The 12,786-nt window shown below is 41.6% G+C and overlaps 1 protein-coding gene across 14 annotated transcripts in view; it reads left to right on the top strand.

The window, feature by feature from the left end:
- fgd4a (FYVE, RhoGEF and PH domain containing 4a) overlaps nucleotides 1–12,786 on the top strand; it is a 64,497-nt gene that overhangs the window by 49,533 nt on the left and 2,178 nt on the right. For 13 of the 14 annotated variants that reach the window (XM_088997094.1, XM_088997103.1, XM_088997099.1 and 10 more), the window contains 13 exons: nucleotides 821–1,241; nucleotides 4,923–5,012; nucleotides 5,127–5,272; nucleotides 5,418–5,574; nucleotides 5,662–5,800; nucleotides 6,016–6,074; nucleotides 6,153–6,299; nucleotides 6,409–6,581; nucleotides 6,912–6,942; nucleotides 8,096–8,176; nucleotides 8,277–8,402; nucleotides 8,586–8,723; nucleotides 9,628–9,768. In XM_088997094.1, the coding sequence (XP_088853220.1) occupies nucleotides 821–1,241; nucleotides 4,923–5,012; nucleotides 5,127–5,272; nucleotides 5,418–5,574; nucleotides 5,662–5,800; nucleotides 6,016–6,074; nucleotides 6,153–6,299; nucleotides 6,409–6,581; nucleotides 6,912–6,942; nucleotides 8,096–8,176; nucleotides 8,277–8,402; nucleotides 8,586–8,723; nucleotides 9,628–9,768 (1,849 nt within the window). Of the gene's footprint in view, nucleotides 1–820; nucleotides 1,242–4,922; nucleotides 5,013–5,126; nucleotides 5,273–5,417; nucleotides 5,575–5,661; nucleotides 5,801–6,015; nucleotides 6,075–6,152; nucleotides 6,300–6,408; nucleotides 6,582–6,911; nucleotides 6,943–8,095; nucleotides 8,177–8,276; nucleotides 8,403–8,585; nucleotides 8,724–9,627; nucleotides 9,769–12,786 lie in introns of those variants that run through there. The other variant, XR_016115052.1, reaches the window with a different exon arrangement.

Here is a 12,786-nt window from a genome sequence, read left to right as displayed (position 1 = left end):
CCCTTGCTCGCCCGGGAGGAAAGGATGATGACGTTCCATGTTTGAGCGCAAGAGGAGACAAGCCGTTGCACCAGTGTGTCGTTCTTCCTCTATTTATACATGCTTCCTGCTTCTGCCGGACATGCTGAGCAAGAGCGCCTGCCGCCCCAAAAAGTAACATTTGTCTGCTTGGTTGATATCTGTGATGGATTTTGAAGCTTTACTGTGACTTGACAGCAAGAAATGGCAAGTATAAATGCAAAGTGCTAATGTAGTTTGTTTGAGGAAATAAGGCTTATCGTGCAGCAGTACAATGATTTGAGAGGCTCGCATATTGAAACAGCTGCTGGGTAGACAGGATGTAGAACAGCTGTTTACCGTGCGTGCGTGCGTGTGTGTGTGTTGTTGGTTTTTTTTTTTTTTTTTTTCGCTTTCCCATTCATGCTTATAGAGCAAATGTTAATTTTCCCACATGCAGCCCAATTCCTAACACAGGTATGTGTGTAGAACTAGGACAACTTTTGTCTCTGGGGAATAAGCTGCTCCTGTCCTCCTCATTACTGTACCTCAACATATACACAGACACACACACACACACACACACACACACACACACACACACACCACCTCCTGTGCCTGAGACCAAGCTCACAAACAGAAGTCTGGAAGTCAGTACAAGTTTTATTTTTAACTTGCACGCACAGGCTCTCCACTTACCCTTCCACTTCCTGATCAACATGCCTGCACGGACAGCTCATGAACGATCCTCCTTTTTGGGGTGATTCATCTTTTGTTTGAGTTGTGAGGGTCTTCACCAACTTGCCTTCTTTTGGTTTTGCAGCAACACGGGCAACAAGAGAGACAGCTCACCATTCAAACAGAGCAGCAAGTCATCCCACTGCAGCCTCGCACACCGGACCTCCGACAACCTGAGGGAAGGCGCTAATATTGAAGGGAACCACTCCACAGTGGAACTGGACTCTGTGTCATCCAAACTGCAGGATGTTCACATGCCCACAGCGAACGGGGTGCTAGTGCAGATGGAGCAGGACAAGGACGAGGAGAAAAAGGCGTGCAATGGCGAAAATGGGAGTATAGACAGTACGGAGCTGGTTAACGGAGATATGGGACGTACCAACCGCAGGGCCGAGGACTCACATTCACGCACGGACAGGACTGGTTCACAAAGTTCCCATGAAAATGAAGAGGGTGGGACAAACTTGAAACAGGAACATGCAGAAGAGGCGAGCACAGGGCAGAAGGTGCGTGCAAAACTATTGTTTCTTGTCATTTGTGTTTTATGTATTCATTGCCTGGTGTTAATGAAGATGCACTTTCCTACATACCTGTAAATAGCTTGCAAACATTCATATATGCATGTATTTTTCAAACGATATGTTGCTTCGATGTAGACATTGCATTTTGGAGGGGGGGGGATTTACTGTACAAAAACCAAAACTGGGAATGATAGAGCTGGGACTTGCACCCAAGATCCCCCTTCTTCAACTGTCAGTGGACACCCCAAACATGTACAACTTCACTCTCGACTGTTCGGTATTCGTGAAGCTCAAGAAATGGAAGACGAGGATGCTGTAGTTGTCACGGCAACAAAAGCATGAAGTGTGACTCATTTGCATGTGGCTTCCTCACACTTTAACAAGGTTTTACCCGAACAAAAGACACAATAACCAATGAGGATTCTACCTTTAGCCTGAATGTGAAGCAGTATTCTTGTGAAGGTCAGCCATTATAAAGACACAAAGAAACATATCCATAGTTTTTCATCTGCTGGAATTGCTTTGCTGTCATCACTGCGAGCTGTATTCGGAAATGTACTCATTTGCCCACGCATCACTCTGTGATTGACCGTGTGTCCAAATTCACAGGCTAATTCCTCCAAAGGTCACATTTTCATGCGGCGCAAGTTGCGGAAACTGCCAAACTGTTTGGCGGAAATCCGCCAAACTGAAAAAAATGCCTATACTCCTCGAAAAAACTCAAAATGATTGTCCCATTTAATACATGTTGTCAAAACTTTATTTGTTTGTACGGCACAATGTTTTTGCGTGCGCAATGCATTTTGTGTTCATGACATAGGATGCTTGTGTAACCGGCCTCAGGCCTAGGGGGTACCTGAGTCTGTTCAAACGCGTCACAGGCAGGTAGCACTGTGAACGACGAGGAAAGACGACACGAGACAACCGTGTTAATCAGCTTCACACAACGGCATTTATGACCACTCATCAAAACATCAATTCAGCAATTTCAATATCAGAATACATTCATGTGTAGATCTATACATTCAACATCTATACATTGTATATATCCTCCACATTCGCACATGCTTATGCACGTCTGCCCGCTCGTGTGTGTTGTACTGGGAACTACAATTGACATCCAAAAATCCAAATTCATCAAAGCCACAAAATATTCATCAAAGCCACAAACAAGGTTTCATATCTAGCATCGCCCAATAAGTCCCCAATTACTTTAACATCTTGAGAATGTCTAACACTTATTATTTTGAATACCTGTGAACGACGAGGAAAGACGACACGAGACAACCGTGTTAATCAGCTTCACACAACGGCATTTATGACAACTGCGCATGCGTGAGCTGAGCCTACATCGCCTTCCTCTGTTCCATTCACAGGCGCGTAGCGCCCTCTCCTGACTTGGTAGTCTAATCGACTAACATACAATAACAGAGGTCGTTTCTAACCCCCTACACTTGCTGCCCTTATTTCTGCCCTCTGGCGAACAAAGCAAAGCCATGATGAGCTTCCACTACAATCAGTGGAAAGAAAGCTTTTGGTTGTCATTTTCATTTAAGGGGAATAAAGAAAGTGAGCTTAGCCTCCAAAGCTTTGGTAAAGAAACTAAAAACTACAGTGCCCACCTAGCGTGAGCATTTTAAGAGTTACTTTGGTACCGTCACGCATGTAAATGTAAGGTCATTTATCACAAGACTTCAGAATTTCATTCATTAGCTAAATGATTCTGATGAGGACTCCATAGGAATTTTATGATGCTGTTGACCCTTTTTTGACCTTGGAGGAACCCTCAACCAGAGATTGCAGTTCTCCAAATTGATCTATCTGAATTATGCCAAATAGATTAAAAGGTCTGAGATTGGTTTAAAGTTGCTGCTAGTGTAGTGATACACACAGCTGTGATGGCAGTGTGGAAGGATGTCTGTCTGTAAGTGGCCAGTAATTGACTACCGACCACATCAGTTCTTCCTTTCACCAGATATTAGCCAGATAGCATCACGCGTCCCAGTAACTCTGAGCAGGTTCAGAAGTAAATATTTGTGGAGAGGTGGATTTTGTTGCTGACATTGCAGCAGGCCATTCCATCTCCTCGATCATGGTGGTCGTCCTGAAGAAAAAAAACATGACTGAAAGACTATAATGCTGATTAATACCGCACCGCACATCTTAGCAAAGCCTTGTGTGTGTGCAAGAGTGCGACTGCAAGGTGCTACTTTTTTTGCAGAGGTCCAACAGATGTCGAATGCTTAAGCAGCTGAATTCGCTCATGGGAGCCTAAAGCTTATGTCGACTCTGGGGATTATAAATATCTCAGACTCAGGTCGATGGCAGCAGTCAGAGGAGGAGAAGCTGCAGACTCGCGCTTCAGTTGGCCTCACCGTTGTCTGAACAATGAAACGGAGTCTTCCATTCAGTTAAATGAGTGGCTTGACCGCTTTTTACTCGATTTCTGATCAGAACACTTTATCTGCGAAGAACCGTGCAATACACGACACTGTCGGGAAAAAAAATATACCCTATAAATACAATAGTATTTATTTAACAATCTGTTTATGATTGTGGCATGTCTGCAATGCCTCTTACTGCGAGGTAATATTTTATCAAAAAAAATTGCCGCAGTATTAGCAACATTGAATATACTGTAAATGGGCATTGACCAAGAACATTGACCAAAACAGGTCATATTACATTGAAAAGATAATACATAAATCCTTGGATAATTGTTGACTCGTTAATGCTTTGTCTAGATTTTTTTTTTTTTTTACCTCATTTGTTGGCTGCATTCATAACTGTCGGATTTACAATGCCCATCTGTTGTGTTTCGCTTTTTTTCTTTGACATTTTCATTTCTTTTTAAGATCCCCGCCTAACTGTATCCACTCTCACCTGTTTATCAATAAGAGACGTGATTCTACAAATGCTGAGAGAATTCCACGTGCAATTCTGTATCTCGGAAGTGATGTGATATATTTGAATTATAATTTGCGTTGATCTTCATTGAGTATATTTTTTTTCACATTTTGAATTTGCAACAGTATGTCTTTCATACAAATGAATGTGTAATTTGAGATTCCTAAAGGGAACCCGATATAAAAATTTCAGGCTGATAAGTTTAAAATATTCCCTACATGTGAAGTGTCTGACTCCGCTGGGACCTATTTTCATTTCTAAATCAAAGCGCAGACAAACTGTGCGCACGGGTGGGGTTTTCATTATTTTGGTATTCTACTGGATTTTGCACGGGTAGAATTGGCCATAACGGAGCCTCTCTTTTTTTTTATTGCACAATTGTGGGTTGGAGGTAGTCTTATCCTGGCCCATCCTCGCAACTTCCCTCATTCGCATCAAATATTGCGGAAACAGAAATAGACTTCCTGGTGTCTGTGGTAAAATGCAAGATATCCCCTTGCGGATGTTAGCCTTGCAACCTCGGTCCTATGTGTCGCATTTCTGCATAGAATCCGATGACATTCACCACGTCTGCAGAGCGCAGAATGTGTCTGTCTTTGCCTCGATCAAATGCTCCGAATTTGTATTACACCACGTGCCATGACATTCGAACCTGCTTTTGGAGAGTCTAAAATGTCGACTACTTTTAGTAACCAAATTTGATGATGCACCGTGACTTGTATGTGGAATTGCTTATTCATCTGTCCTTGTTCTTTTCAGGAGACAAATGAGCAGAAACTGTATAAAATTGCCAGTGAGCTCTTATATACAGAGAAAGCTTATGTTACGAGACTCAACTTGTTGGATCAGGTGAGATGTTATGTCTTTGTCTTATATCGTTCATCAGATCAGGCATTGCAAAAAAAAAAAGCGTGCTGTGCCCCCCTAAGTAGAAATGTGATGAAATCTGATTTACTGTTGTAGGTATTTTGTGCCAAGCTCATGGAGGAAGCAAATAAAGGAACCTTCCCTGTAGATGTAGTCAAAAACATCTTCTCCAACATCTCCTCCATCAACACTTTTCACAGTCAATTTTTACTTCCTGATTTAGAGAAACGAATGGGAGAATGGTGAGTTTGCTGACTTCAAAGTAGATTTTTGTAATGTCTTTTATAGACCAAACTATATGTTCATAAATCATAAATGTTAAAGCCAACCGAGCTTTAGGCCTACAGGCTAACGTGCATCCTCTTTTATCTTTCTTCCTCCCTGCAGGGAGTCCACACCTCGCGTTGGAGACATCCTTCAGAAGCTCACACCCTTCCTCAAAATGTACGCCGAATATGTGAAGAACTTTGACAAGGCCATGGAGCTTCTGAAACAGTGGAGTGACCGATCTCCACAGTTCAAGTCCATCATTCAGGAGATACAGGTCCCTTACAAGTTCTTTTACTTTCGGGTCAATACATTGGACTGAAATGCTCAGTGAAGTTCAAATATGTTTCCTTTGTGTGTGCAGAGTCAAGAGGTTTGCGGTAGCCTGACACTTCAGCATCACATGCTGGAGCCTGTGCAGAGAGTACCTCGATACGAGATGCTTCTCAAAGACTACCTGAAGAAACTTCCTCAGGATGACCCTGACAGACGGGATGCAGAAAGTAAGAAGACAAACTCAATGACTGCATGTACAATGAATTCAAAGCCAACCACTGACAATCCAGGAAGGTGATCATTGAAACAGAAATGCAGTTTTCATGTCGGATGCTGCAATACCAAACCACTTCAAACATGCTAAATTATCGCTCTTGTAGAAGGAAAAAAAAGACAACATTGTTAAGAAAATTTCATCTCAGTTTCCTTTCGACTCTCCTAGAATCCTTAGAAATCATCGCCACAGCAGCGACTCACTCCAACAGCGCCATTCGAAAATCTGTAAGTACCCATGATAAAATGATCCTTTTCATAGTTTCTAGCCATGCCTCAGATGGACTCTTACCTTTTTTTATTCAGGAAAATCTCAAAAAATTGATGGAGATTTATGAGATGCTCGGTGAGGAGGAGGACATCGTTCATGCCTCTAACGAGTTCATCAAAGAAGGTCACATTTTGAAGCTGGCAGCCAGGAACACTTCAGCTATGGAGCGATACCTCTTCTTGGTTAGCCTGACGTAACTCCGAATTATGCTCAAATTACATACATTTTTCAAATTTGACATATTTGACTCATGTAATAATTGTCAACTTTTTTTTTCTCTTTCCGTGCCAGTTCAACAACATGCTCTTATATTGCGTGCCCAAATTCAGCCTGGGAGGACCCAAGTACACCGTTCGAACGCGCATTGGCATTGATGGGATGAAAGTTCTGGAAACCAGCAATGAGGACTACCCTCACACTTTCCAAGTTTCAGGAAAAGAGAGGACTTTAGAGCTACAAGCCAGGTGCACTTCCAATCCTAGCTCTTGCATTGTCTGCCTATCGAAACTCAAAATATCTTTTGCTGAACCAGCAGAATTGTACGCTGATCGCACAAAAAGAAGAAATTGCAACTGCTTCCACAATGATGTAATTGCATGTCAAACACTATCATTTCCCTTTTAAAAAATGATATGTTATCCTAAATAAGCATTGTACATATTTAAACCCTAAAAATGCCCCGCCCCCCCCAAAAAAACCAAAATAAAATAAACATATTTTTATGACCACAGCAAAACTACAATGATGAGTGGAAGGAAGTTTATTGTTTTGAAGTGCTATATTTTGATTTTCAGCTCCGAGCAGGACAAGGCGGGATGGATCAAGGTACGTGCGGTGACATCATGATGACAAATATATGATAAAGCCCTTCATTGACCTCTACCTTTGATGTTAAACTAATTTTTTTTGCTGCGGGCTTTCCTCTCGAGGGCCGTTATGAATTTGGGGAAGCCTTTAAAACAGGTGTCGGGAACCTATGGCTCACGATCCATATATGGCTCTTTTGATGATTGCATCTGGCTCGCCGATAAAACTAAATACATATTATCTGTATATACTGTTCATTTCCTGTTTGGGCGGCAGTTGGCAGTTGGCGGAAAGGGCAATTTTGATTGGATACTGGCCTATGGCTGTTGATGAGGAAACAGGTAAAGGCCCCCTTTTAAATTAGCCTGACCAGTAAAAAAAAATGACAAGTATCGTACACTTCAGGTTGAATAGACTGTTGGATTCACCTTTGTAGAGATTTTTTTTATTTTTTTTTTGCCGTGATTCCAATTTGCAATGAAACAATACCATCGATGAAATAGTTGAATATCAGTGGCACTTTGACAAGCCCCATGCTAACATTATCATCATTATACTTCTGTGAGGGACAGCAGCAAGCAAGCGTGCAAGCTAATGAGCAGTGTGCAGGCTAGCTAGCAGTAGCTTCACCTATAGACCCAGCAAGTTGACTTTCATTCCGATCGTTTGGCTGGATTTATTACCAATCATGAGGAACAAAAAAAACTATTCATATTAAGGGTGAAAAGTTATTGTAAATAATATATTGTGACATTCTGTTGAAATTGTGTGCGCGTGCATCTACGTGTGTGCGTGCGTGTGTGTGTGGAGGGGGGGGGGGCTCTCACTGAAAAACATTTCTAAATATTTTACTTTTATGGCTGTCCTAGTCAAAAAGGTTCCCTAACCCTGCTTGAGAATTATTCTTCCCCTATTACATATAGACCGAAAATGAATGAATAACTAGTTTGCACATTTGAAACCAAAAATAATGACTGTTATTGTGGTTTCCATACGGCAGTTTGAAATTTTGGCTCGGACTTTAGCAAGCATTATAGAAGTTTTATTTGTTTTTGCGGGCCGGATAAAATGATGTGGCAGGCCAGGTTTGCCCCCCGAGCCTTGACTTTGACACCTGTGGCTTAGAAAGTCAGACTTCAACTTCACGTTCTTTTTTTTTTGTATCCTCAAGGCATTCCAAGAGACCATTGAGGTCTTCCAACAAAAAAACGAATCATTCAAGAATGCATCCAAGGATGTGGATGATGTCTCTGTAAGTATCACGTGTTAAAGAGCAAGTCTGCTCTTCTTTCTGGAACAAATGATCATTGTCGTGCGTGTTTGCTTGTTTTGCTTTTGCTTTTGTGCTCCAGAATGCCGAGCTGGGAAAGCGAGCGCCTCGCTGGATACGCGACAATGAAGTGACAATGTGTATGAAATGTAAAGAATCTTTTAACGCCCTTACGCGACGGAGACATCACTGCAGAGCTTGCGGCTATGTAAGTGTTGAAGGTTCAAAGCTATCATATGACTGAAACCGGCCGCATGCATCCACATGTTTTACGTTTAACGCAGAGTTCATTCTCACTTTTGGAAATATGATTGTTAGTATTTTTACATTATCTGCCTGCCATTTTAGGATGTGGCTACCATTATTGTGAGTCTTTCCATGTCCTCCCCAGGTGGTGTGCTGGAAATGCTCCGACAACAAGGTTCCTCTGGAGTACGACGGCAACAAAGTGAACAAAGTGTGCAGGGACTGCTTCTCCATCCTGACAGGAGAAATTATCGCGGAGGGCAAAAGGAAAGGCATCTTGGAGGTGAGCACAGAAACATCTAGAGGAGCATCTTAACTTATTCACTGCCAAACGATGTGCAAAAATGTGTCCACTCGAGTGCCAGGGTTTTTGTCATTGTCACTTGAATTCCAAGGCCCACAGAATATTGAGTTTTAGGATGACATAAACATGCAATACAGCGTTAGAAACCTTCAACTTCTTTCATCAGAAAAAAAGTGTTAATTTCTAAATTATATGGGTCCGGAGTTATATGACCTTCAGGGTGGCTGTCTAAAATACTATGCATTTCATACATATTGGTTGATGTAGAGGCTTTAACAATAGCTGAAGCTGGTACGAAGAGCTAACATGGAAAAAGTGAAATGCTTCCCCCTTGTGGAAAACAAAAAAACATTGCCAGAGGTCTGGCCAGCGCTTTATTGGCACCACCTGCAAGTAAAAACAAAACTCACACAAATTCGGGAATGGCGCTTTACGTCATATTTTCCGAATACATTTGTGAATGGCAGTGAATGTATTTGGGAATCTCTTCCACAAGGGACACCATTTGCCTTTTCTCCATGTTGGTGCTTTGTTACAGCTTCAACTGTTGTTAAAGCGCTATATCAACCGATATGTATGTCTGTCATTGTATTTTGGACAGCCACCCTCATTTCAAGCTCATTTCACTCCAGAACCCTCTAACTTAGGAATTAACTCTTTTTTCCTGATGAATGAAGAGAGTCTAAGGTTTCTTACGCTGAATTAAATAGTTTTAGGAGTATATAAACATGATGTACTTCTAAAACTATTCTGTGGCTAGTACAATTTGAGTGAAAATGACAAAAAATGCTGGCACTGGAGTGTACATGTATTTGCACATCGTCTGGCAGTGAATGAATTAAACTGTGGAAGAGCGGCTTGTTTACATTATGTTTCCATTCAGATTGAAGCGGCTCAATTCACTGGCAATAGCATCATGTGTGGCTTCCTGCAGTACTGTGAGAAGAACAAACCTTGGCAGAAGATGTGGTGTGTTATCCCTGAGAAGGAGTGTCTTGTACTTTACCTCTATGGAGCTCCTCAGGTAAAAGCAGCTGAGAGAGTTACACGAAAAATCATCTTTCCCTAAGACACAATCAAGAAACACAGTCTAGCCAATCCCTGCGCAACACAGACCGCTACATCCACGACAACGGCTTTCCTTTTCCCTTTATCTATGACCACGATATCTGGTTGCTTGGCCATTACCATCTTGTCAGTCTGTATCTGGAAGTCCCACAGGATCTTTGCTCGGTCATTCAATATATATATACAGTAAAGTCTCGTTATATCGATATTCTTGGGAGTCCGAAAAAATATCGATATAAACGGGACTATCGATATATCCGACCCTGCGCGCATGTAATTTTCTCCTTGCGTTCATAGAAATAGTATCGTAATAAGCGGTACTATCGATATAACCGATATCGATATAACGAGACTTTACTGTGTGTGTATATATATATATATATATATATATATATATATACAGTAAAGTCTCGTTATATCGATATTCAAGGGAGTCCGAAAAAATATCGATATAACCGGGACTATCGATATATCCGACCCAGTTTGCATGTAATTTTCTCAGTGCGTGCATAGAAATAGTATCGATATAACCGGGACTATCGATATATCCGATATAACGAGACTTTACTGTGTATATATATATATATATATATATATATATATATATATATATATATATATATATATATATATATATATAGTGATATCATGAGAGGCTAGTTCTCAGCGGGACGGGACAAGAAGTGCAATGGACGACAGGTTTGGATACAAACAAAAGGTTTTAATCAAGGGTTCCAGGGGGAATTCACAAGCAACAAAGGTTTGAATAGTGTCTCTTCCAATACTTATCAAAATAAAGTCTCTTCTGATACTTAAATCCAACTAAAGTCTCTTCTGCTCCTTAAATCCAAATAAAGTCTCTTCTGAGGTAAAAACTGAAGACGGGGTTCTTTACAAGAGTCTCTAGGCCTCACCCCTCTTGATGTCCTCGTCATGCAGCCTAGCCACCTTAGCTAGGTTCAAATCCAGTGTCCAGTCGTGTGGTCCCAACTGGCAATGAGTTCCACGCAGCAATCAACTTCTCCACAGAGCACAGCAATCGAGCTTGTCTTTCCCCAAGCTCCACACTCAGAGGCTCTCTGCCTTAAGAGCCCTGCTTTCCAATCAAGCCCTGATCAGCCGCAGGTGTGTGGTTTGAATTGCTGTCTTCCACCAGCTGGGGCCAAGACTCTCTGGGTGGAGCAATCTTAGGGGGATGTATTTCCCCTCCAGGACACAGCCTCTCGTGACATCACAATATATATATATATATATATATATATATATATATATATATATATATATATATATATATATATATATATATATATATATACAGTAAAGTCTCGTTATATCGATATTCAAGGGAGTCCGAAAAAATATCGATATAACCGGGACTATCGATATATCCGACCCTGTTTGCATGTAATTTTCTCCGTGCGTGCATAGAAATAGTATCGATATAACCGGGACTATCGATATATCCGATATCGATATAACGAGACTTTACTGTATATGTTCGAATCCCACTTGTGGCAGAGAAAATGAGCACAAAAACATCATCCAGTGTGGGTCCTTGGGCAAGACTCTTCACGCTAATGCCTACCTCATAAAATGATGAGAGACAATAAATGGAATGACATGCCGGCTCAGACGTCACCCGGCCAAACAAGGTCTGCGTCAGGTCCTGGGGAACCAGAGCACCCCGATGAAAAATGGGCTACTGGAACAAAGCGGAGATGGACGAGATGCGATAACATGGCTCTGAATGCTACTACTCAAGCAACCCTAGTCAGAGGGGTTACATGCGGAGAATGGGGGCTGAATGGCTTCTTTGAAACCCACAGACACAGTTGACCACGAAACAACTAGTATACATGTATATATGTATACAGGTAACATCCGATTTACGACTGGTGCGAGTTATGACCACGCGCACTTAGGACCACGACCGCCAGACCAATTTTTTATTTTTTTTTATTCTGCGGCTGGGACCGCTACGGTGAGATCTGCAGCGTGTTTGCGATGTATTTGGTAGAATAAAGACTTGAGTTGGTCCTTCTTGTTCAGATTGAACAAGTAGGATGTTTATTTGCCGCAGGACAAAGAGCAACCGCTTTTCTCAGCATTGAGCACTATTTTTTTTATCGCTGTCAAAGGACCATATGTAGCATTGTGGCTGCATCGCATTGCTCAACATTCAGCATTATGCCTCATTTATCTTAACAGTCAATATTACAGAATTGCACAAAATGAGGATACAAAATAACTTTATTCACAAACGCGTACGACAATTTTGGCCAGCGAGCGCGTGATGGAGTTGCGCTACCTGTCACAATGGCACCGGCAAAGGGGGAGTGTCCACCGACGCCGGGGCGGGTGGGGGTCGGCGCTCGGGAGCGTGTATATGTGGGAAGCCGTGCGTATTTGGTCAGCAGAACGACACAGTAATAAAAATCGATAATACGGAATATAAAATGAAAAAAATGACACAAAAAGTTATGATTTATAATTTAACTGGAAACAGTTTGGTATGTAATAATATTCAATAGTAGACGTTGCTCACTTTACATACATCACTACCTCACTTTACATTCAGAAATTACATGTATTGTCTGTTTGTCAATTGTATGTCTTTTTTAGCCACGTTATTAGTGCCTTGCATGCTGGGTCCGAGAGGACATTAATTTCATCTGTGCTGTATGTCATGCATATTAGCATATTTGACAATAAAGCTGACTTTTGACTTTGACTTTGCATAAAAACAACAGATTGACATCGTATACTATCCTGTAGTGTAAACGTCACATCAGCCATTTTGAATGAATCTCGACTTACGGCCGTTTGACTTACGACCATTTTGTCGGAACGGAACCCGGTCGTAACTCGAATGTTACCTGTATATACATGTACAGATAACATCCGACTTACAACCAGCTCGATGTACGACCACGACCTCCAGAGCCTATTTTTAACATTTTTATTCTACGCCTGG

The sequence above is a fragment of the Hippocampus bargibanti genome, linkage group LG05, assembly GCF_051943395.1.
Source record: "Hippocampus bargibanti isolate YZ-2025 linkage group LG05, ASM5194339v1, whole genome shotgun sequence".
In the NCBI taxonomy this organism is placed as follows: Eukaryota; Metazoa; Chordata; class Actinopteri; order Syngnathiformes; family Syngnathidae; genus Hippocampus; species Hippocampus bargibanti.
The sequence above is the reverse complement of the archived record's forward strand: the minus strand, read 5'-3'. Positions and strand labels throughout refer to the sequence as shown.